General features: G+C 44.6%; 1 protein-coding gene across 1 annotated transcript in view; it reads left to right on the top strand.

Annotated features, from left to right (window-relative positions):
* The window catches only part of LOC132465926 (glutamate receptor 3), a 42,149-nt gene that overhangs the window by 1,160 nt on the left and 15,967 nt on the right, over positions 1-25,022 (top strand). The window contains exons 2-8 of the mRNA XM_060062850.1: positions 12,763-12,816; positions 14,777-14,938; positions 15,982-16,149; positions 16,929-17,033; positions 19,517-19,624; positions 21,636-21,842; positions 24,569-24,942. Of these exons, the coding sequence (XP_059918833.1) occupies positions 12,763-12,816; positions 14,777-14,938; positions 15,982-16,149; positions 16,929-17,033; positions 19,517-19,624; positions 21,636-21,842; positions 24,569-24,942 (1,178 nt within the window). The remainder of the gene's footprint in view (positions 1-12,762; positions 12,817-14,776; positions 14,939-15,981; positions 16,150-16,928; positions 17,034-19,516; positions 19,625-21,635; positions 21,843-24,568; positions 24,943-25,022) is intronic.

Raw genomic sequence — 25,022 nt, 5'->3', positions numbered from 1 at the left:
GGCTGATATTTTTATCCAATGGATAATAAGCATGATGGTGTTACTTTTGGGATTCTTCTCCGCCGATTGATTTCTGTTGCTTTATTCATCATAATACTCATCATTGTCAGCATCGATCCCTCCCCTCTGCAAGTTCCTGGAAAGGCAGACACCACCAAAACACCCTCATTACAGCCGCCTATGAAGCAGTCGGCGCCACACAGTTTTAAACTTTTGTCCAGGGGCATTCTCAGCATGGGATCGTCTCTCCTGAAGCTAATTGACATAATTTGGCTTCGTCTGCAAATAGCCCTGAGTCATCGCCTCTCAGACTCCGTCGATTGGCCACACTCGGCTCCGCGTCCACCCCCTGATGGGAGTGTGCCATTATATTGACCACCACCACCACTTCCACCACCCCCCCCCCCCCCCCACACACACCACTCGCCCTACCACCTCCAAGGCCATCATCAATACAAAACACAGACACCAACTGACAGACACACACCCACACACACACACACACACCCACACACCCACACACACACAAACACGTCCTCCCATACACACACACACACATGTCCTCCTACACACAGACACACAGACACACAAACCCTCACACACACACACACACACACACACACACACGCGCGCGCACACACACACGCACGCACGCACGCACGCACGCACGCACGCACGCACGCACACGCACGCACACACAAGCGTCCAGCTCTATAGCGGCAGCTGAGTGTCCTCACTTAGATGGATGTAAAGGTGTTGTTGTGTTCCTTCACGCTGCGCACTCAGACAGCCCCGTTGACCACAGCTTTGTGCAGAGATATGAGCTCACATCCCCCAGAGGGCCGAGACGATTATTTCCATTCAGTCAGACTTTCAAGACAGACTGCCATGTCAGTCACAGAAGTTTGGTGTTGGCGGCGTATTGCGATTTCCGCAAACCTCCACGCTTCCGTCCATCAAGGTCGCTGCCTGTCGTGGGGGGGGGGGGGGGGGGGGGGATTTGTGACGCGGTTCAGATCCGGGAAGCTGATTGTTGGGGAGGATTTGCCGGGGGTGGGGCGGTGGGAGGGGGGAGGGAATGGTAATCAGCTTGGTGGCTTTAGTTTTATGATTTGAGTATGAGTAATCCCACTATAGTGAGAGGGAGCGAGAAAGAGTCCATGGAACGGTGACTTATCCGGAATGTGGAGATTGCTGAGCCATTTTATGCAGCCCCCAGATTTTCCTACGTTTGTTTCCCCACAAAAGAGGGAGAGTAGCGTGGACTCACTGCTCATCCTTTGAAGTTTTAATGGCTTTGCATTGGTCCGAATGGGAGATGCTTATTCTGCTTCACTGTTTGCATTTTAGTTTCATTAAAATCGTACAAAGTCTTTTTTCTTAAACGGCTTCTTCAAATTATTATTTTTTTTGATATCAAAATTCACCATCCAGCAATGAAACTGTTATGTTTGTACTCTTATAAGATGATAATATCCGTTCACTTGAGAGCCGAGTCATTTTCACGCACCGGAAACCATTATTCCCTTTTTACTCTGCTTTACTTAGGGAACTTAAATAATAATCTTCCCGACTAAATATTCTTGTCGACAATCATTAAACCCGTTCAACACATTTTAAAGTAAGGTGACTTTTCTTAACACTTTTTCCATTCATCTAAATAAAGAAATACATTCTTATATTATATAGTCTCTATATTATTTTTCTTTCAACCTTTCTAATGACAAATAACAAATGTTCACTTCATTCTATCATTTTTATACTTATAACTTAGCCTGATACGTTTCCACGCTCTTGGCTGCAACATTGTCACTTACGTCCTGAAATTGTCAATGTCTACACGGGCACATCTGTGCACATCTCCTGTAAGAAACTGGTTCTGTTTTGACTATTGGACTCCAGTAGTCCGCCTTTCCCCCTTCAGGTAGTCTCTTCATTGCATCTCACTCCCCAGTATTTGAACGCTCTCACCTTCACACACTTGCCACTTGTGTGGCTGCCTCTTGGTTTGAGACGCACTTGGTTTGACGAGGTCAGGGCGGGACCTCATTTTGTGTTTGAGAAATTGGATGGAAGGGGACTCTTTCGTTGACGAGTGGGGAGTGTCATCTCGAGCAGTGCAGTAGAAACTGTGTAGTCTGTACTGCAGTGTATATTTTCTTTCTTTGGTTGACTTGAACGTCTGCAGAAAATGTCCAGCTAATCCCGTGGGTAGCTTGGGTGGTAAGGAGCAGAGCAGTTGTGCTTTACTTCGTTCTACTTGAGGAACGCAGACTGTTCTCCTGATGTGAACCGTGGTTCATTGTCACTCACAAGCACCGGTGGTACCTGATGAACAGGACTCTCAGAACCTCTAAGATCTTGCTGAGCTTCCTCTCCAATGGACTGGTTGGCCACACCTGGGGGTTGGAGTGGTGCACGGCTATTCTCTGGATTCGCTGGCAGATTCGCTTGGCAGATTTTGTTTTTGATTTCAGAGTCAATTCCTGGCCGCCAGACATAACTCAGAGCCAGGGCTTTATTCCTGACACCTCCAGGGTGTTATGTCTGCAGTTCTGACAGAACTTGTGGAGGAAGATTTGGAGAAAACGACAAAGCAGAGGCCCCATATTAAGCATCCTTTCTGAATTGTCAGCACGTTGTGCCTGGTCAGGTAAGCTTCTAGATCTCCTTGAGCCTTTTACAGCGTCCATTTTGTCTTGTACATCAAAGGAAGTTGCAAACGGGAAAGCCTGTCTGCATTGCCACGGAGGCACCGTTCTTGTCCACTATAGGGTAGTCATGACATGACAGCAGCTAGGCGTAAAGCTGCAACCGTGCCACAGCCAGTGATACTCCTTCATCTGGAATGATGATGGTCGTTAGCAGTCAGTGATCAATTCAGTAACGTGAACTACCTTCCATTTAGGTACTTGAAGAACTTCCTGACTCCGAAGAAAAATGGTTAATGCCTCCTGCCTGATCTGAGCATAGTTCTAGCCTTACTGAGTCTTCTGGAGGCAATGGTTTTCTCATGGAAAAACGTACGGCGATGTGTTGCACGGCAGTCACACGCCTAGCTCTGCATCACAATGAGTGAGTATGTTCTGTGTCAGCAGCTGTTCCTTTGCTCTTTAAAAGGCTGATTAACATTCACTGGTCCTGTTTCCTACCTTGACACAGGAGTGTGTTCATGGGGTTGGGGATCGACGCTAGACTGGGAATGAATCCCCCGTAGTTATTGGTCGTGCAGAGCAATGTAAGAAGCTTGCTCCCGTTGCTGGAAGCAAGGGCTTCAGCGATTGTTTGTCCTTTCTCTGGTGTCCTGTGTAGCCCCCTGGCATCATGTTCTTCATCACTTTGCTCTGTCACCATGATGTCTTCAAGGTAACAGTTAATGTTTGGGATTCCTTGCAAAACCTGATCCATGGCTTGTTGGAAAAGAGCGGGATCTGAAACTATTTGTTACTGAAATGTCCTATGTGGGCTGGGATAATTAGGGGTGTTTGTACGTTTCTGTGTTTATATTAATTGCAGATGCTTGAATTTTTTTTTCTATTTTACCACTGAGATCAATGATGCAGCTGCACCTGTGTCTAATTGCTTTTTCATGACATGTCATTCTATTTTAGGTTTTGGACTTAATGTATCTGAATCTTCGTTTTCTGAAAAACATTGTTCTGCCACGTCTCTCATGAGAAATACTGTGGCAGTTACTACAATGACTCTCCATAATGACAAATAATTTTGTGATTAATTACCAAAAAATAACCCAAAAATGTAACCACCAACATAATAACTAACATTCAAATTCTCCTATGCTTCCAAAATGAGGGCAGTCATTGCGATGATACGTTGCGATGCACACGCACTATACTACCCAATACACTTTTCTCGCCTTTTCAATGTGGCTGACGCTTCACCGATCCACAGACAACCCTGTCACTTAGCGCTTCTTCCATGCTGCCGTGAGATCACAGCTTTCGGATAACTATTCCAGCACGTCAATGCACTCACAGATTTCCCTCCTTCCCGGTTTCTCTTATGGAAGTGGAATCCCGGATGATGATAGGCTTGAGGGAAAATATCCTCTTCAGTTCCACCATCTGTTGAAGGATAAATCCACTGGGTTTGCTGGTGTGATACTATACATGCATATGTTGAAGTAGCCATTTCACTCAAAGGAACCTCCACCTGCTTTTCTTTTGTCATTAGCATTGAGAAAGTGTTCAAACCATTCCATAGGTTTCCCATTGCTCAACATTTTCAACCTGAGTATCAATATGGGGGCCAACATTGTTGCAAGAGCTAGCCGAAACAATTCTTTGCTAACTCATAATGAGGTTATTTTCTTGCTTCGAAACACAGACCAACATGACATGAAGTTTGAAAACATGACTTGAACACTAAACAATAACATTGCCAAAGATTTATTTTATATTAGTTATCTTATATCATAGTTAGATCCATTAACTTGATAGCAGAGTAATTACTACGCATGACAACATTATTCCATTTGAACTTTACCTAGATAACTTAGGGGAGTACAGAGCAAGAATTGTTATAGCGCCATCAGGCAATGGTATGGCATACATAACAGAAACATCATAGGGATTCTATGGCTATACTAAGCACGATGCATTCTTTTTTGAGAGTAAGATAAGGTTGTAAACACACCTTTGAGGATCTTAAAAGAGGGGGAAGGATTATTTTTGGGTGCCTTAACGACCATCTGGACGTTTATCCTGTTCCATTTGTTTCATCATGCAGACACATTCAGCCAATGATAAACGCACTTTAACATACGTTTATCTGACCATTGAGCTTTCTGAAATACACCCACATGAGTCTTTTTCATCACAGCAGGATACGACAGCTTCCCATGGTACGGATATATGTGGTATCCTACATTTGAAGATAATTATATAATTATATGTGGCATATCGCATATTTATTCTCCTTCTGTACATGCTGTATAATTCTGGGGCTCTTTAGTTTTAGTTTTTTTTTCATTTTCTCTTTTGAATATATCTTTGTATGCATTGCGCCTGGCTCACCAACATGCGTTTGTGTGTGTGTGTGTGTGTGTGTGTGTGTGTGTGTGTGTGTGTGTGTGTGTGTGTGTGTGTGTGTGTGTGTGTGTGTGTGTGTGTGTGTGTGTGTGTGTGTGTGTGTGTGTGTGTGTTCGTGCGCGTGCGGTTTCTGTGAGATCTCATCTCTGCATATACTGCCTAATCGGCTTCATCTATAAGATTGCACATATTGCCACATATCTGCTGTGGTGGTAGTGATTGCTGTGCTCGCCTTTATGCTTTCTGGTCCTGGCTGCATTCCCTGAGGGGCTTTCTGTGCTGTGAGTCTGCTCGCAGCCAACAACCTGCTCATCTTCTGACGTAAAGAACGGAGGCAGACGGGAATGAATGGCGTCTGGGACAGGCCCTGGGCACACAAGCTGTTCAAAGAAACGGCAAACCCTGAAAAGACTCTCTCCCCGCTCACAGAGCGATGAGTTCTAGTCACTGGGGAGGGGGGAAGAGAGCGGAGAAGGGAGCGAGAGGAGGAGAAGAATGAAGAATCGAGTGGTGCATTGGAGAAATAGTTTTGAATGTTATTCTAGTCTGGTATGGAAGGGCGGTTGTGTTTACTCTGGGAGAGGGAGATGTTGATAGTGTTGGCGCTCTTTATTTAAAGTTAAACTTCAGGATTTTTCATTATGGACCCTATTTTCTGATCTTGTTTGGAATAACGAATACTACAATTTAGGAAAATGGTCCAGTATTAAGCAAGAACGGTAAACGCGTACAACTGGCTGCAATGGAGTACCTTGGGGCATGTATGTCCCAAGGGACAGATTGTACACATTGTCCCTTTGTGTTTAAGAGTGCTTGATTTTCTCAGGCTCAGACAGTATTCTAACATTATTATTAAAAAAATATATAATGTTTTTTGTCCAATCAAGTCTCACTCAAAGAGAAGTCTTGCGAGAGTTAAATTGTTGTTGCAGGAAGAGAACGGTGGAAACATGAGTGAGTGCTGGAGAGGAGAGAGTATATTGTGTTGGACTACAGATAGCGTTATTTATTGTTGTCTGAAAGATTTGGGTGGAGGAGTGTTGGAATTGCGATGACAATAAGTAAATATCGTGCAACAATGCAACATAGAGATTTCAGAGCAAGACTTCTGCTTGAGTGAGTCTTGGTTGGACACAATATCCAACAGACTTGATCAAGCGTAAGGTAAAGAAACCATTTAAAATTTTCTGTAGGGATCCTTTGCATGATGTTAGAATAGTATCCAAGCCTTTCAGTGGCTTAACACGTCATTTTAAAGGACATCCTATGGGGCGTGAATAGGATTAAATTGCAGAGCGTTTTGCGGATAATTGCTGCAGTGTTCTCCCTCAATGCTTTATTTCAAAAATAGTTTTTTTCTGCATTAGTCCCTTAGACCCAAATGATGAGAAAATAGGGTCCAGGTTGGAGACTCCCGAATTTTTCTTTTAAGCTTTGGAAGTTAGATTGTGTACAGGGTATAATACATTGACCTGGGTCTTTTCACCAAAAGAAATCTTTTATTTTTGCTGTGATAATGAGGAGAATACACATCTCCCAATAGGAGATATAAGAAAGATAGAGGGAGAAAAGGTATCAGATAGCTAACAGATAGCCTAAAAAAAACATATACCAAAATGAATCACACTCACACGTACAATACTACACCTATCCTAAAAATAATTATGAGCAAGTTTTAGCACTTTTTTGCAGAAATAATGTTTCACCCAAGATTACACAGCCTCCTCAATTCCTTGCCTTAATTAAGATAGAGGTAGGGGCGCGATACAGAGGGAGAGCGAGAAAGAAACTCACTGATGATAGGAAAAGTGATGCTCATCCAGGCATTCGCTTATTGTCCCCAGGCTAGGTGAGGTGGAGGGGGGGGGGGGGGGGGGCGCGAGAACAGTGGCTAGAGCCTTTATCCTCTTAATATAGAACCCCCTAGATATGGCGACCATTCAAACCCCTGACACCCGACCATTAAAGGGGCCCATTTGCTCTCCACGATTACAGAATTAATGCGGATTATAGCGCTACCATTAAAGAGAATGTGACCCCTCTGACTGCTTCTCCGATGGAAGGAGACGCATCAGTTTCACCATCGGGCTCAAGACTGTTGCATAAAATCGTATAAATATATATTTCAAGGTATGGTAAAAAAAATAAAGGTTTTGGATACTTCCGCTGGGCGTATGTTTTATAAAGGAAATAATAATTATATATTTGGCAACAACACATGCCTCAAATGTATTGATCTCTGTGAGGTCAAATTCACGTCTGGTTAATTACTGTGTAACAACGCGTTTAATTACCTTACAGCGAAGACTACCGGCTTGATTGCCTTTCAGTCGTTTCCTCCGTGCTGCTATGCATGGGAGGATGTGCAAAGGCATACTGTGTGCGTTGGCTTTTTGCATGAAACATTAAAGCAGTGGTATGAAGGCTGGCGGTGGAAGAGCCTTTTCATTTTAGACTAATGCACTTCTACTTTTGAGACACATTCACCACGCATCGAACAGCCAGAAGGAGGGTCATTATTAAACAGTATCATTGCACTTAGTTTGAAATGCTCTTGTGATTTTGGACAATGAAAGTGAGTGTGGAGGAGAAGGGAGAGTCGTTGAGCGTCGTTCGGGAGATCACCCACAGGTTGTTGTGTGGGTATGTGGGTGCAAAGTAAAAAAATAAAAACCCTTTATATTTGAAATCCCATACCATACCATTACTGCGCACTGGTGTCACGCTCTCCCTTCTCCTGCACCTACTCGTTTGAAAGCCCATACACACTACAGACCCACCTCCATATAACCACTTAGTGTATTTTAAGAACTTGTATCTTAAGATGGTGGGAGCATTATGCTTTCCAACAAAACAGCCTCCACACAACCATTGGAGGAATCTAGACGTGTACACTGACACCAGGACTTCTTGTATTCAAGAAGGCCTGACGCTACCGTTTATCAATTAGTGTTTAGTGAAAAGTAATACACAGAAAAGCCATCACTCAGAAGCATAATTCCAAGTAATAGCCTTTGAATTTTCTACTGGTGTCTGGTATCCTTGCGGCACACAAAAAAAATTTGTATTCCTCCTGAATGGTTAGATGCAGATAGATGAGTGTTTCCAGATATGCATTTTCACGATGCGGGGTTAGTGTGGCAATAATTGCGTCGTTGTTTGCTTGTCTTTGTTAATAATGGATAAAATGAGGATTTTTCTAAACTCATGGAGGCGTCTCAGTTTCCATTCCACCCCTCTCTCCCCCCGAGCCTCTGCTTGCCGTCATACTCCCATCACACCACCCCTCAACACGGCACCGGAGAAAAGGTCAGGCGCTGGGTGAGGACGGCGGGCTTGGTGTTTATCGAACCATCAGTCGGTTCAAGTGCGGCTGATGTTTTACGTTTGTGGCTCTCTTTCTGCCATGGCAAGGCTTGTGTGCTCCTTCCAAGGGGGTGTCTCTGGGAGAGGTCAAGATCGCTCTGGGTGTCTGTTTCCATCAGCCCTCACAGGAAAGCTCCGGTCCTGAATGGAAGCCCTGTTTTTTCGGCTGCAGCAGCAGAATTAAAGGTCGCGCAGAGCGAGCTTTGGGGATCCATTTGTTTCCCTTACATGTAGCCAGCAGTGGCACAGCGCCCCTGCTGGGTTGCCAGCGCCACTGCAGTCAGCAACGCCAAAAAGCTGAATGCTATATTCATATATTTAGAAATATTTTTAATACAAATAATTTTGGGTGCCCAAAATGCTATTCGTTTAATTTAAAAAAACTATTTATATCGTAGATGCCTCCGACTGATCCCCTCCACGGGTGAAAAATACTGAGAGCAGAATAGTGTTTAGATATAGAAGAGAAAAAAAAAGGAAGAAAATAATAATAAAGAATAAAACAGTAAGGTTGATATTGTAGGTGGCATAATCTCAACTATTATTGGGTTGGGGCTTAATGTAGGAAGGATAAAGAGAAAAAGCAACACAACAAGTGAAAGGAAATTATAGAAAATAGCCTAGATTTTTAATTGTGTAAAAAGCAAGCAACAGTATTATGAAACCCAGACACTGGGATGGCTGCAAACCGCAGACTTAAAACTCTATTCGTGCATAACATTAATGGCAAAACAATGTTGCATTCAATTTATTGTTAAAATGTTTGGTTTTACCATTGTATGAGACCATTTCTGTTTGAATACATCAGAGCCCTACTGGAATCAATGGCTACATCGAAAGCTCTATGCACCAGTGGACGTCAGTAATGGGCACGTGTACATCAGCACCGTGCACACGCACATCAGCATAGTGCACCTCACACAAACCTCAGCACCGCTAATGGAAAGAATTGTAGTGGAAACACTGGGATCAATGTGTGTGAGGGTTAAACAGGACAGGCAAAGTCAGATTACACACGTGTGTGTGTGTGTGTGTGTGTGTGTGTGTGTGTGTGTGTGTGTGTGTGTGTGTGTGTGTGTGTGTGTGTGTGTGTGTGTGTGCATACATTTACATTTGATGAAAATAACCTGAAAGGCATTTTGACTTTCACTTAGTTAGGGTTCTTAATATGAACAACTATGCTTATAATGTATGTACAAGTCACCAATATTACATGTAATAGTATCAATGTTATCATTATTATTGCATAGTAGACATAGAAATTGCATCAGTAGTGGTTGATATGCTATAATTATTGTTATGGTTACCATTATGCATATTATTAGTCGTACTACAAGTACCAGCATTGCAGCCAATAGCAGTGTCATTAGAAGTGTAGTATTACTAGTGGTAATGCTAGTGTTACACCTAGTATTAGTATAACAAAAACACTATAGTCCAATTCAGCAGATTTTGACTACCTCTACGGCGGCCATTACTCTAATAATATGATTAGATAAAGAGTGGTTGTTATGTGTTGGGTGACGGCTGGGGGGGGGATGTAAACCAATTTCAAAGGAAATTAGATTAAAGCCGTTCCGCCGCGAGAGGTGGCGCTTGCTACCTGCTTCTTTAGCCGTGGGGGAGGGGGGGGGGCAGCGAGGAGCCTCTCGGTGAACGCCGGTGTGATATTGAAATGTGTTCCACCCGATGGGAGCCGGAGACCCGCGCTCCGCCTAATTATCCCCCCCCCCCCAAAAATGGTACGCTCTGGCCCGAGGTGAGGTGTTGCTCAGTGTCATTATGAACACGCTGTGCCTCGGCCCAAGGTTGCGCTGTGTCGGTGGACCGGCCCGGCTGCGGCCTCGGCGAGCACACGCTCACGGAGCTGGCCCGGATCTCTCAGAGCAAGAGGTTGGCGTGGACGGGGAGGGAGAGTGCAATAAAAAAAAAATAGTGCACGGCCTTGGGGCAATACAGCAGAGTAGCAAACGTCAAGGAAGGTCTAATGACAAACAGGAGCAAAAGACGAAAGAGGAACTATAGTTCCACCTGCAGCCATGGACTGGGAAAAGATTGATGTTTAAACCGCCCGCCTTTCATTTGCAGACTTCGGATTTGAATCCTATTTACAGTTCTGTTCTAATTTTGTAATTTAGCCCAGGCGTTTATCACACGATACATGACTTTTTAATGAACCAGTAATGGTGTTAAGCTCAGAGAACGCCTACAGGTAGACTGTGGACATTTTGGTCCAAACCCAAAGTCTCTTCTTTTTTAAATAAATCCTGAAACTCCCAACTCTCTTTTTCACTTAACAAAGAGGTGGGGGGTGGAAGCAGTTAATGGCATTGACGGATGAGGGAGGAGTTGTTTTGTGCTCCCTCGTGCGCCATCCTTTGTGAAATGCGCGGCGGTTCCCCATTCGCAGGTTGACAAAAGGGAGGAAAAAATGGCTTCACTTGATCCGTGAGGCTGTTGTGTCCCTTGTGAGGGGATTGGACGACGGGGTCTCTCTCTGGCTGGAATGGACCCTGCCCATGCCCAGTACTGTCTCCTCCCTGCTGGCCGTCTCTATAACGGCACCGCCCACAGATAACAACACCAAGGCAGACACATCATTCCACTCCATCCACCGCCAGAACTGTGATTCTGTGCGTCGAGTGGTTCAACAAGCAGTTATTCACAATGCATTTTCCCTCGCCCCCCTCTGTGAATACTTAAAATAAATGGTATGAAATTATCTGATCGCACGCTTACATTTATGCTTAATTCAGTTCCTGATATGTTATGCCTTCAAGTATGGTTGCTTTTTTTCCCATTTGTTATCTTCATTTGGCCTGTGTGTGAACCATTTGCCCACCGGGTTTCTAATCAAGCAATATGCCGCGAGAGGACTTGGTTTACGGTGATTGAGCACAGCTGATGGGCGTTGTTAGGCCCGATGCAAAATCTTTCCACGGCTCATCCACGCTTAACTCATCAAATAAATCATAATTAACAAGGAAATCTGTCATTTTTGGGGGACTGACAACTTGAAGTTCAGCAGCGCTTTAATGCAAAAAAGATTTTTGTGTGACCTTAACAAACCGCTTTTTCATTATAAACTGTACCTATCTGTGTGAACGCCGTTGGTCATTTCTATACGTTTGTCAGGCGACTCGATAATAACCATAGAGTTGAGGAGGTAGCTCATCAAGAGTTTTTTCAGATCCGAAAGGCCACCTATAGTCTCCCCAACCCTTCAACCCCTTCAACCCTGCTAATGTTTCCCCCTTGCAACAATCTATACGCTGGGCTGAATCGGCATCGTGGCTAATGGTCCACTAAAACAAATAGGTAATTGCACAACAATTACACCACAGCCACCATCCTAACCCCCCTGCACCCATTCCCTCAGTAACATGCAGGCACAAACGTGTCCACACACTGTCAGACTGTTTGTTGTTTTGACAAAGTCCGCGCCAGAACAGAGTCGGGCAAACATACTGATTTCCCTCCACAACACCGCTTTCCCTGCCATGTTTGTAGAACACAGGCTGGAAAATAACACACACACACACACACACACAGACACAGACACACACACACAGACACAGACACAGACACACACACACGCACGCACGCTGGTCAGGCTGCACATGGCGAGCCCCCAGCATTCACTCCCATTCCGCTAACAAACGTCAGTAATGCTCCATAACAGAACACTTTTATGAGCCCCCTTGTGGAAAGCAATGTCCAGTTTATGTGTGGGGCACCACGGCATCGTGAACAATCCATATTGTTATAATGTTCCAGAGTTCGCCCAGGCAACTTGTCGTCCACCCTCATTTTGACCGGAACAAGAAAAAGAGCAGGAAGAACAAAAAGGAAACGAAAAACCATATTGTTAGCCGGGAGAGATGAGAAGTCTAAGAGCCTTGCGTGCTATTTTCAGCCGTGCTGCGTGGGCCATACATGCTGTTATGTTGGGAAGGTGTGAGAGTTTCAAAAGCAGTGGCAGACGGCGCGCATCTCATCGTAAACACCTTTTGAAAATATCTTCCTCTTATGTGTTTTTCTCCAATCCTTGCGCTTCGCCGTGAACCGCGGCGGAGCGCTCCACAGCGAGGGAGAAACGTCACAGGTCGTTACAGGACGCTCCCGCCTCGTTAATGGCTCCTCCCTCATCAATGCGTCTCCCTAATTGTTCTGTCTCTTGGGCGAGCTCCATCGGAGAACGGACCGCGATTTGTTTTCAACTTCAATGGCCGCTCTCGATCTGCTGCCAGCCGAGTTTGCACGTTTACAATGATTACTGTGCCGGGCCTGTGTCTTTGGGTCTCATCTCATGGTTGACTTGCTGTATTGATCTTCCCTCCCACAGGTTGTGGCCCTGGGGAAGAACAGCCGCGGCTACCACTACATTCTGGCCAATCTTGTGAGTAACTATCCAGTGATCACGCGGCATTGGGGTCGAAAATCCCCGCCTTAATGTTCCTCATGATGGGATTAATGTACCACTATATACTCCTCGGCCAGCTCCACGCGCCAACATATATTTGGCGTCTATATGTGTTTGCGTTCTTGCAATTGCAATTTTTGTACTGGACGATAAAGTAGTTATTATTGCAGTGGTAATGGGGGCAGCATAAAACCAGACGGATAAATTGAATTAACTTTTCTGACCAGTGCATGAACAAACTTAGCAATCCTATTAACACTTTCAGTTGAAATATACAACGAGTTACCTTCATAAGCTATGACGGTGCGGTAGTATCACAACTTTGTTTTGGATACCAACTTCCTCCTGAATAAATATGTCCTCAAAACCAATCAAGGATGTATAAAAATGTATGATGTTTATTTTTTTGCGTCTGAGTGAGGGTTAAGCTTCTACGGCACATATAGCATAACGCCATGCTGCATGTGTACAGGTCCGTCTGTGCAGCATTTGATGTCCACTTCTGAGAGAGCATTAGACTTCTAGGACCCTTATGGTAGAACGCATGATTGTCGGCACATTTCATATACAACAACGCTCATTATAACACTCCTACACAGCGACGGTAATAAAAGATAATCAGAAATGGGTGGTAGCCATTGGGATAACACACCCCCTCCTTCCTACAGCTTTTAGCCCAAAACACATTTTTTCCCTCTAGGTATCAAAAACAATTCTTATTTTCATGAGATTATACACTAATTGAAACTACTTATGAATATTATATTAAATTTCTGCCAAGTCAGTTCTGCTAGATGCCTTTAAGTTCTAGACACTGTACCTTTAAGTAAATATCTCTGTAACATAATACATAGACATCTTTGTAATAACATCAAAACTGTTAGATGTTCACACTCTGTTGATAGCTTTAGTTTATTTTCAGATTTTTTAAACGAATAATCGTTCACGTTGCAACTTAAATGTGGGGCCACCACTCTCCTCTCTGCTGTTCCCATGGCTGGCTTTAATTGTAACACTGCAGTCTACAAAACAAATTCTTAGGCTTTGTAGATGCTGTATCTTGAAGCCACCCATTTAACCACATTAACCCTAGGTCCTGTCACCACACTGACATGACCTTAGGCAAGGAAAGGCAACTTTATTTATAAAGCATGTTTCATACACGAGGCAGACTCAAAGTCCTTCTCATAGAAGCATTGTCATACAATACAATGAAATAATAGATAAGCAAAATAATTTTTTTTTAAATAGAAATAAAATAAAGGCAAAGTTAAAAAAGCAATGTATTTAAGATCAGATCAACCTTAGCATGAAGGAAATGAAGGTTGCTACATCATCGTAAACATTCAATATCTTTAATCTCCCTCTGTGGGAAAGGGCAGATTTGGATTAAAAGCAATTAAACCTTTTTACAAAATAAAACAAACATCTGGTTTACACGACCTGCCATGCTTATATAAATACAGTCACAGTTGTTTATCACTGAACTTGTTGACACAAAGATTTCCTCTCAACATGTTAACAGACGCATGACGTTCTTATTCCGATAAAACCATAACTTAATTATAATATGTGTATTTTTCAAGATGAGGTTTTAATGTTAGTACGAACTTGTAACGCTTCCACAATTGTGAAAACAAATTAGATCAGAAAAAAATGGGTAGCCTACTGATTATATTCAATATTATTTTTTTCTTCAAAAACGGGCGTGGATTTTCCCCAAACAGATCCCATACAGCCTTAATACATCTTTAAATTAAAGTGATCTGATATATTTATATACATCGTTTTATTTATATAGTTATATATCCAATATAATTGTATATAGTCCCCATAGTATATAACAATTGTGCAACCATTTGTTTTATTTTTTAAATATCCATATAAATACAATGTATATGAATATGAATTAAAGTTTGTTCCCGTGTGATCTCAGGGGTTTTCCAACGTGAGCTTGGACAAAGTCTTTGCTGGTGGCGCCAACATCTCTGGATTCCAGATCATCAACCCTGAGAACCCAATTGTGCAGCAGTTTATGCAACGCTGGGATCGCCTGGATGAAAGAGAATTCCCAGAAGCCAGCAGCACGCCTCTGAAGGTAGCCGGGAGAGCTAGGATGCCTGCGGTCTAGCGCCAGCATTGGTTTTCTTCTAGACTTCAAACACTCTCTCTCGCTCTCTCTCGCTCTCTCTCGCTCTCTATCTCTCTCTCTCTGTCTCTTGCTGTCTTTTCAACTCTTCCTCTAATACACTTTCTACCCCATTGGCTCTTCATCTCTTCCTTCCCTTTTGTTCTTGTCCCCCTCTTGGCTTTCCCTTCCTCCGCAAGAGCAATCAATATATTGATAGGGAGTCCAAAGCGAGGTTATACCTCAGCCTCAATTTACATCTAATTAAACAATGACCAAGGAAGAAATTGATTTGGAATGACATTTGATTAGATTTGTCATGGTGTGGTGGTTAACAAACAGCTGGGGCTATACTGGCTGAAAAGGTCAAGTTTGTTAAGTTTGTTGGTAAGGTAAGTTTTTCAGTACACAGACTTAAAACTTAATCACCAGACTTAAAACTTCAAAACTGTTTAAAATCAGACTCTTACAAAAATACATATTGTATGGTATTAACCCAATTTGTTAGGTTTAATAAACACATTTTCCACAACACAACATTCATAACAAGTTAAAATGGCATGTATGGTGGCTAGACCTTTGATCAGTTACGTATTGCAACATGGTCCTACTTTTCTGAAAAAACACATGTAATTCTCTTTACCTTATCATGTGTTACCTCAGAAGGAAAAATTGTAAGTCGTTACATCGACCATTGTTGCACAACAATATTTACCGAGCTTTGAATCCACTCTTACCCCATTGCCAACCCACTGACTTTCCTGTGTACTTTCATCAATTTCCTTGTTTTCCCGATTACCATCGTGCTGCGGGTTTGACCAAAATGAACGAATTTAATTAGCACAGCCTGACACTTGAAGATTGTTGCGCGGTTTGACACATGTGCTAAACGACTCATTTGTGCGCTGCTTAAGATGTGTTCCAACACCTGAATCACTTCACTCAGTTAACCCTTGACTCAGTTCAGCTGTTGAGGGGATGGGTCGTAATTCCCTCTTTGTTTTTATCCGCAGTACACGTCTGCCCTGACCCACGACGCCATCCTGGTGATCGCCGAGGCCTTCCGTTACCTGCGGCGGCAGCGTGTGGACGTGTCTCGCCGCGGCAGCGCCGGGGACTGCCTGGCCAACCCCGCCGTGCCCTGGAGCCAGGGCATCGACATAGAGAGAGCCCTGAAGACGGTAAGGGGGGAGAGGGAGAGAGAGAGGGAGAGGGAGAGGGAGAGGGGGAGAGAGAGAGGGAGAGAGGGAGGGAGAGAGGAAGAGAGGGAGAGGGAGGGAGAGGGAGAGGGGGAGGGGGAGGGGGAGAGGGAGAGCTGAAAACGGTGGGGGAGAGAGAGAGTGAGAGAGAGAGAGACCTGAAAACGGTAAGTTGAGACAGAGAGAGGGAGAGAGATACCTGAAAACAGAAGGGGACAAGAGAAAGAGAGAGAGCCTTTAAAATGTTAGGAGAGAGAGAGAGATCGGAAAATGGTAGGAGACAAGGGCAATAGAGAGAGCCTTGAAAATGTTAGGAGAGAGAGATCGGAAAACATGAGGGAGATAGAGAGAGAGACTGCCCTGAAAACTGTGGGGGAAAGAGAGAAAGAGTGTTAGAGCCTTGAAAATGGTAGGGTACAGACAGAGAGAGATAGTGAGGGACTGCCCTGAAAAGAGAGAAAGAGAGTGTTTATATCATATATTAAGAAAGGGAAGAATTGGAGAGAAAATAAAACTATTTCTGTACAGGTGAAATGTTGTACGCTGCAATATACTCATCCCTCATAAGCCCAATGTGATTACAAGAATACATTACTCATTCAGCCCTTATCCAGCCCATCCGTCTGCTAACAATCTGCCCGCTCTGCAGGTGCTTGGCCACCAGTAGCACTGCTACGATAATACCATCCTAATACCAGGATGGCTTTCAACCACTGTTAACACTTTTCAACGCCCGCCGGCCCAATTTCCCCACATGACAGGTTCAAGTGCAAGGCATGACCGGGAACATCCAGTTTGACAACTACGGCCGGAGAACCAACTTCACCATCGATGTCTATGAGATGAAAATCGGTGGCCCCAGAAAGGTAAGTGAGATCTTCGAGCTATATCTCCACTATACATGTGTTTATATTTAAGATATCGGCCAGAACGTAGTTAACCCGTGAGATACTTAGTTTATTCTAACGGCCCAGCAAATTTTCTGTCTCATAATCCAAACCCAAGCAACATCTGTCAAACATCTATCTGTCAGACATCGAGGTTCAGGGCATAACTCTCACGTGTCGGGGCCATGACATATGGCTGCACCCTTCCACCTACATGTACTGCATTATGGGATGGCTCACTTTGAAATCCCCTCCATTAAGATTGATCAGCCCATCTGTCAGAGCAGTGTTGGCAATGAATGCTTCACCAATGGGGGGTTTTGGCACGTCAAACTTTCCCTGTGAGATTTCCTGACAACCGTCTAATCGAATTGCGTCGAGGTGTCCCGAAGTGTGTGCGTACAACAAAACAAAACTTCACCGCTGCCCTATTGCTATTCGAGGAGAAAGGAATGGGTATAACGGCGGACACAAACACAAACACCCTGGCAGTGTTTCAGTGAGGTTCGGCCAGGGCTGGCTAGCTGAGAGCAGAGCGGGATGTCAATAGGTAGACGAGGCATAAGCCATTAGGATGATCTGTGCCAAGCATCGTGGCTCCAACCAGTCACCCAGTGCCGGCCAATCTGACCAGCCTCCCATCAAAAGAGTGAGGTGTGACTAGTTATGGTGCGGCGCACGCCATAAGGAGAGATATTCATTTCATACCTTTTATTCCTTCCTTGGTGACAGTAATTGCCGTTCAAATAGCCAATTACTGTAAAGGCGATCCAAGAATTCTCCTGGCTCTTCTTCACAAAGGTGATTCCCAGCGGTACGCTCACATCATAACTAGTACCATGTGATGACCTCTGCTTTTTCCTTTCATAACCTCATCCAAAAAGATGAGGTCGCTTCCAAGCTCCGTCTCTCGTTAGCCTGCACAAGAGCGCTGGGCCCTGGAGTCTGAACTTGACGTATGGTTATGCTGCCTGCTCGCCAGGCTTCTACGGGCCCATACTTCACAAATTAGCATCACGCTGGGCCCTCAAAGCCTTCCCTTCCCCAGACAGCCAAACAAAGAGATCAAGGAGAGGGATGGATGAATGGCGGGATGCAGTCAAGGAAGAGAAGGAGGTAGAGAGGGAGGGAGAGAGGGAGGGAGAAAACGAGGTCGGGGAAAAAGGGAGAGTACGAGAGTACCACGAACAAGGCCGGGCAGTAGTTAGTCAGGACCCGGAGCCCCCCCTAGTCCCTCTGCTGACAGTTAGAAGATGAAGGTTCCGGGCTGGACTGTCAACAGTGATGTATGGCTTGATATATGTCCCAGCTGCTCCCGGCCAGATCAGCCCGCCCTCCACGGCGGTGCACTCTGACTCTGCGTGGCGCAGGCCGTCCACGGCGGTGGCACTGGCGTCCCGTTGTCAAAACAGCAACTGGCCGCCCGTCTAACCCCCTGCTTCATCTCATGCCGCAGAGTAGTAGCGTGTCTTCAACACGGCCGTTTGTAGTCGAGCTGCGACCCCCCCGAAGTGTGGAGAAAACTCTGCTCGCTTAGCGCCCCCTTCCGTCCGCCCGTGGCGGGGACGCACCTGAATCTCCCCTGACTTTTCAAAGATCCCAGGAAATGTCTACCAGATGTGAAGGGCACATGCGAGCCAGCAACGTTTAGAGTGTTGGCAGGCACACACGCAACACGTTTCATCGTCAGCCAGACCATCCATTATGTCAGATGGGCAAACAAACACTTGACATTGGTTTGAATTAAGCATCTGCATCGCAGAATACAAAGTAACTGCAGTGGCAGGAACCTGGCGATGCAAAGGGGAGGCACTGGCATGTTGATGATCAATTATTAAGTGTGTGTGCAGTTCACAGGCCAGAATATCAATTATTTATCGGAAAAAAAGGCTGACGTGCTGGAGGTGTGGAGCGGCGCCTGATTCCACGCTGTCGCTGCGTGGGGAGGATACTCCCATCGTGCATAATCCTGCTCATGCACTTCATAGACGCAGCCTCGTCGAGGTCCGTCAGCATCGGGGACCGCTCACTCACGGCCGCAGTGTCTGACGTGATCAGGATGCTAATTTAGTGCTGGGCTTACGAGGCTATATGGTCCGGTGGTATCACCTCATATGGCTCGGGCTTCTGTTGGTTTTTCTTTATATTCCAGTCAGCTGCTGCTGCTGCTCTCTGTCTGACACCGGGGCAAAAGCAACATGCCCCTGGGAAATCTTGTGCTCCATTAATGACCCCCCACCCCCCTCCCTCCCTCTCCCAACATCACCCCTCCTCCCCTGCATCATAAGTCTAGTGCCTCCGCCATCTCTAAGAAACACTGGGATCATGTCTCTGACTCCATGCTCCCTGCTAACACTTGTAGGGTGACGGAGGAGGTGGAGATGGAGTCGGAGGCTGTATGACCATAACCGCTGTTTTATGTTTCTCTCTCTGTCTCTCTCTCTCTATCTCTCTCTTTTCAGATCGGATACTGGAACGAATACGAGCGCTTTGTACATATTATGGACCAGCAGGTCACCAACGAGTCCTCCTCTGTGGAAAACCGAACGATTGTGGTCACTACTATTATGGTACACTTTCCATGCAGTTTTAAGTGTTCCCAACTTTCTGCCGCTCAGTGTCACGGGTGTCGATTCTGACGAGTCGACACATTCTGTCCTGGGTTGAGCAGAACCACATCTTTTTTGTGTTTGCTTTCCATCCACTCACTACATGTTGAAACAGTCGATCACGCGAATGAGTGTTTCAACTGTATCCGTGTGGGTGCCAAAGCATTTTGATTTCCCATACTTCAGTGGCCTGTCGTAGCAGTGACATCACAATAATGGTATAAAAAATATATATCGTGGTTGACTCCATCAATTTCAAAACACATACAAACGCATACGTAAGTAGACCTATCTCTCATCAAGTAAATGTGCTTTGACACTTGGGATAGACTGGCCGTCAAATGACTAGCGGGTAACACAGCAACGGTTTCACAAGCAGGGCAAAGCAAAATAAGTCCTAGTGGAGGAGGAGTGGGGCGCTTTTCCCGTTATTTCCCCTCAAATCTATTTTGCATTGCTCCCGAGATTGATCTGTGTTGAGTTATATCCTCCATTCACTCTCCGAGGAGAAGCATGTCATACCTTATTGACAATCCCCAGTTGGGGTATTGTGATAGGATGATGGCGTATATAGCATCTTTCCATGGTGAACAATCAAATCAAAAAAAACCGCCTCCTACACAGTCCCACTGCATCATTATTCCCAGAAGGGAACAAGGTGTTTGAGCGTAGGGAAACACTTAACATATGTATGGGTTAGGAATACAGCGAGGACCTAAACATGTGTTAACGCCAGAGAGGGGAAAAAAAGAAAGAAAGAAAGAAAAAAAAACTCTCATTGGAGCCATGGTGCGAGGGATATGTTCAACACAGAACAAACAAACCGTTGCTCCCCACTTGCACCGTATTTGCGTGTGGCTGTAATGACAATGCATTCTCTCGAAAGGAAGCCCCCCTTTGTCTTTTAATGATCATGTGCTAAGAGAAAAAAAGAAAAGACACTGCGCCAGTGTTTTGACAAGGAGAGGGAAAATAGCATGTTCCTATTCTCCTGATGTATTTAGTGGAATATATTTATAGTATTTGTGTTGGGGTAATTCTTTTTTGCTTTTTTGGGGTATGTAAACAATGGCTTTATTTCATTTATTTCAGTTGGTTGTTTTTTTATTGTTTTCTGGAATGCAACAGCCTTTTTTTTTCACTCAGCGGCGCATTGGTGCAATGTGCTTGGATGTGTCCAGATACTATGGGGCTCTCTCTGATCCCGCTCCTGTCACTGGCATTTACTTATGAACCCATCCACATTCCCATGACCATCCCCACCCTAAGCTAACCACACCCTGCCTACCTGATCCCTTAGTCCCCATTCGAGCACATTCTGGCCTGGCTCCTTCCCCACACTAGTAAAAATATATATACATGTACGTCCACCCCTACCTCCCCTCCCCCCCCCCACTCCCCTTCCCCTCCTTTATCCCTTTCCAACTCAAACCTGTGATCCCCGTGGGCTAAAAAAAGCTAAAGCGAAAACAGGGGTTGTAGGGGGGTGTCTGCCTGCTGTCACAGCTTGGTGAAAACAGTGTGACCACCTGATGGTGCTGCTGATATCCGTACATGCATGCGTGCATGTGTGGCGCATCAGCTGTGCATGCATGACCGCATGGATGTGATTTTAGAAGGTGTGTGTGTGTGTGTGTGTGTGTGTGTGTGTGTGTGTGTGTGTGTGTGTGTGTGTGTGTGTGTGTGTGTGTGTGTGTGTGTGTGTGTGTGTGTGTGTGTGTGTGTGTGTGTGTGTGTGTGTGTGAGAGAGTGTGTGTCCCGTGTGTGTGTCATGTGTGTGTGGGTGTGGGTGTGTGTGCGGTTGGGATGATGTTTTTGTGGTGGTTTGTGCTCGCAGGGCCCGCTCCTTGCATGTGTGTGCAAAGGCGCATCTCGTATCTTGAACGTGTGGCCAATAGGAATGCAAAAATAATGTCTCATCTTCTGCGACGGCACATGCGTGAAATAAACCAGCTTGTGTTTGAATCAACAGGAAGCGCCTTATGTGATGTACAAGAAAAATCATTTGCATCTGGAGGGCAATGACAGATATGAAGGCTACTGCGTTGATTTAGCGTCTGAGATTGCCAAACATGTTGGAATTAAGTACAAACTGTCTATAGTAATGGATGGAAAGTACGGAGCCCGCGACCCTGAGACTAAGACGTGGAACGGGATGGTGGGCGAACTGGTCTACGGGGTGAGTACTGGGGCGGACTCGCCTTCAATGATTACATGACAGTTTGCAAGGAACTTCAACATGAGAGGAGATCTCGTTTCTCTTGTCTTAAGGTCATCACCAACTCCAGTTTTGAAACTCATCAGCTCATCAGCCCAAAGTTCAAAGCACCCGCTCTGTCTTAGGTCGTTCAGCTGTGAGTGATGTTTAGACGAAACCCGAAGTAAAAAGCACCGGGGGAGTTGGTGATCTTCTTGAGAAGGAGAAAATGAAATAATTTCTCAGTGCTGTTTGTTGCAATAAATCTCTCTTGCTTAGTCTATCTCGCCGCACTCCAAACAAAAGGTAGGTGTGCAGGGCGAATATGACCATATGGCAAACATACTGTAATCACTTTGATGAACAAACGATCCTGTGCCTTTGAAGTGATTGTGTAATTATGTCCATTGTTTGATGTGTATGATGGATATGCAGCATTGTAAAAATCACAGCTGAGAAAGTCTGCTTTAAAATCAACAGCTGAATGGTGGTTGTGGTTTGGAAACAATAAGTTCCATATGTGTGGCGCTCCATAAAGGTTGAGGCGTTCACATTAGCAGAGGGCCATGCTGTGTTTTACATCTGACAGAGAGAGAGAGAGCAAGAGAGAGAGAGAGAGAGAGAGAGAAGGAGGAGGCTCGGGCCGTTGCAACACCTCAAGCTTTCCAAGATGATCCCCCCACCATTCTCCATGGCCAACAATAGTTGAGCAGAGGCCAAATACAAAATGCATGAGGGCTTAGCCTTTCTCATCTGTTCAATTTCCCCAACAATCAGCCAGAGAGATTGCTTGGTCTGATGTGCTATCGCAACCAAATTATCCCTGGAATGGGAAAAGTCCTCTCCCAGCAGACGGAAAAGAGAAGGGGAAAAATAATTCTGCCTATTAAGTGCCTGGCAAGCTTATTCCCTGGGAGTGTCGTTTGTATGGCTGGTAAGCTGGGGACTAATGACTCTATACGATTTGACCTTTTGACCAGTAAATTAATTTGATTTTAGTTGTCTTTTTAAAGGTTAGGCCTTAGGCTATTTTTTATTGTGTTGTTTCCCCCACCACTGATTGAATAGTTCTTGAGTCAGTGTAGGGTTCCAAACGGTGACATGGTTACGTTGACATGGCTAAGAGAAATCGTCCTGTTTATTAGCTCTTTATTTGGCTGTTGCTCCGGTTTGACCTTGTATGAAATATATGAATATGGTGTTGTTCCCACCCCAGCCTAGAGTACCACGTAGAAAGTACTTTACATGCATCACTGCCTTGAGGCCAGTCAGGCTTTTTTCTTTTTTCATTAATCCAATACACAAACACAGAGCCACAAAGTCACTAAGAGGGGCTATTCATTTGTTGTTTTTTTTGGCCAGGTAAATTAATTGTGATGTGTTTGTGAAAAGCACTAGTGGCTCCATTTGTGTAAGTGGGTTGTGTCAGGGTCACATGACATGACATGAGCAAGGGAGCGAAGGCAAGAGAAAATTTTATTTTTGTCAAATAAGGAAACACTGTTTGGCTAAAAGCTTGCAATTTGCAAATGCTATTAAGCGTGAGCTTTTGTTGTTATTTTCTTTAATGAGGGTTTAATTAACTTCCGCTATTTATATTGTGTAGAAACTAACATTCTATATTTTACCTTCAATAATTATCACTTAACTCTTAAAACGCGAGACTCTGGCTTGTCAGTGAATATCTTAAAGATGATAGTGTGTAGGCTACAAGCATTTTTTTGAGGCAACTTAGCTGACACAAAACATTAATTCAAGAATTGAACAATAAACAGCAGTTTATTCTGCACTATTTTAGTGTTTGGGATCCACTGACCACATGAGAAGGTGATGTGTGTTTGTGGTGGTCCCTAAAATATACTTCACTGCAATAGAGCCTTTTAGGTTCTTTCAGCTCATCCACAAGTTCAAGCTTTTTCCTCCCATTTAAAATAATAATAGATTTAATGAGATATTAAGGAGTAGATTCCTGGTATTTCCAATGTTTGATATTGAATATTAACTCAGATAGAACCTACCTGCTTTTGGTCACATAACCACAAGCAAATTGGAGCCGATGTATTAAAATATGGCACCAAAATCAATCTGCTTTGTTGGATGGCCTCTTACCGTCTCCAAATGTGATTGGACTTTAAAACACTCCCTCAAGCTTATTCTCTTCTTTGTCATTCCTTGGTGTGGGCAGAATCCTTCTTATCACACACCTAGGATATTTTTTTTGTATGTGCTCTGGATACAAGATGAAACTAATAGGGCACATTAAGGGGAACCTGAATAAACACCACAGCATGTTATATGAGCATATGCAGTACCTTTCCGTTCCAAGAGGCGGACGTGAATGTACCTTTTGTAGAAGTTTAATATGGGTTGTAAACCCCCTTTTAACTGCAGGGATAACGAGCATCCACTACCATTTCATTTGCTGTTATGGACTTACCACAGTCTTAATGTTCTTCAACTAGCTCTTAGTAGGTCATTGCTACACTTCCTAGAAAACCAATTAGCAGCCCTGGAACTTAAGTATACAGAATATAGCATAGTAGAGTTCCAAAAGTTACCCACATATGTATACATCTATGTTCAAAGTGTAATCCTTGTTCTTGTTCCAAAATGCTAGGTCTGCCGCACCAGTCATTTGTACTTTATTATAGCCTAGGTCTCAATGTTGTCAAACTAACGCTTGCTGTTGTGCGTATGCCTGTTTCCAGAGGGCCGATATAGCTGTCGCGCCTCTCACCATAACACTGGTCCGAGAGGAGATGATTGACTTTTCCAAGCCATTTATGAGCTTGGGCATCTCCATTATGATAAAGAAGCCACAAAAGTCCAAGCCCGGCGTGTTCTCCTTCCTGGATCCCCTGGCCTATGAGATCTGGATGTGTATAGTGTTTGCCTATATCGGTGTGAGCGTGGTTCTGTTCCTGGTCAGTCGCTTCAGCCCATACGAATGGAACCTCGAAGAGCAGGATGAGACCAAAGACCCCCAGACGCCACCAGACCCGCCAAACGACTTTGGCATCTTCAACTCTCTTTGGTTCTCTCTGGGCGCCTTCATGCAGCAGGGCTGCGACATCTCACCGAGGTAGGTGCCTCTAAAATACTACAGGGAAACATGTGACTTCGATATGGAAAACCTTTTGGGGGCTAATATGTAGAATATAA

This window comes from Gadus macrocephalus, chromosome 10 (assembly GCF_031168955.1).
Source record: "Gadus macrocephalus chromosome 10, ASM3116895v1".
Lineage (NCBI taxonomy): Eukaryota > Metazoa > Chordata > Actinopteri > Gadiformes > Gadidae > Gadus > Gadus macrocephalus.
Note: the sequence above shows the minus strand (reverse complement) of the source record. Positions and strands in the feature narration are given on the sequence as shown.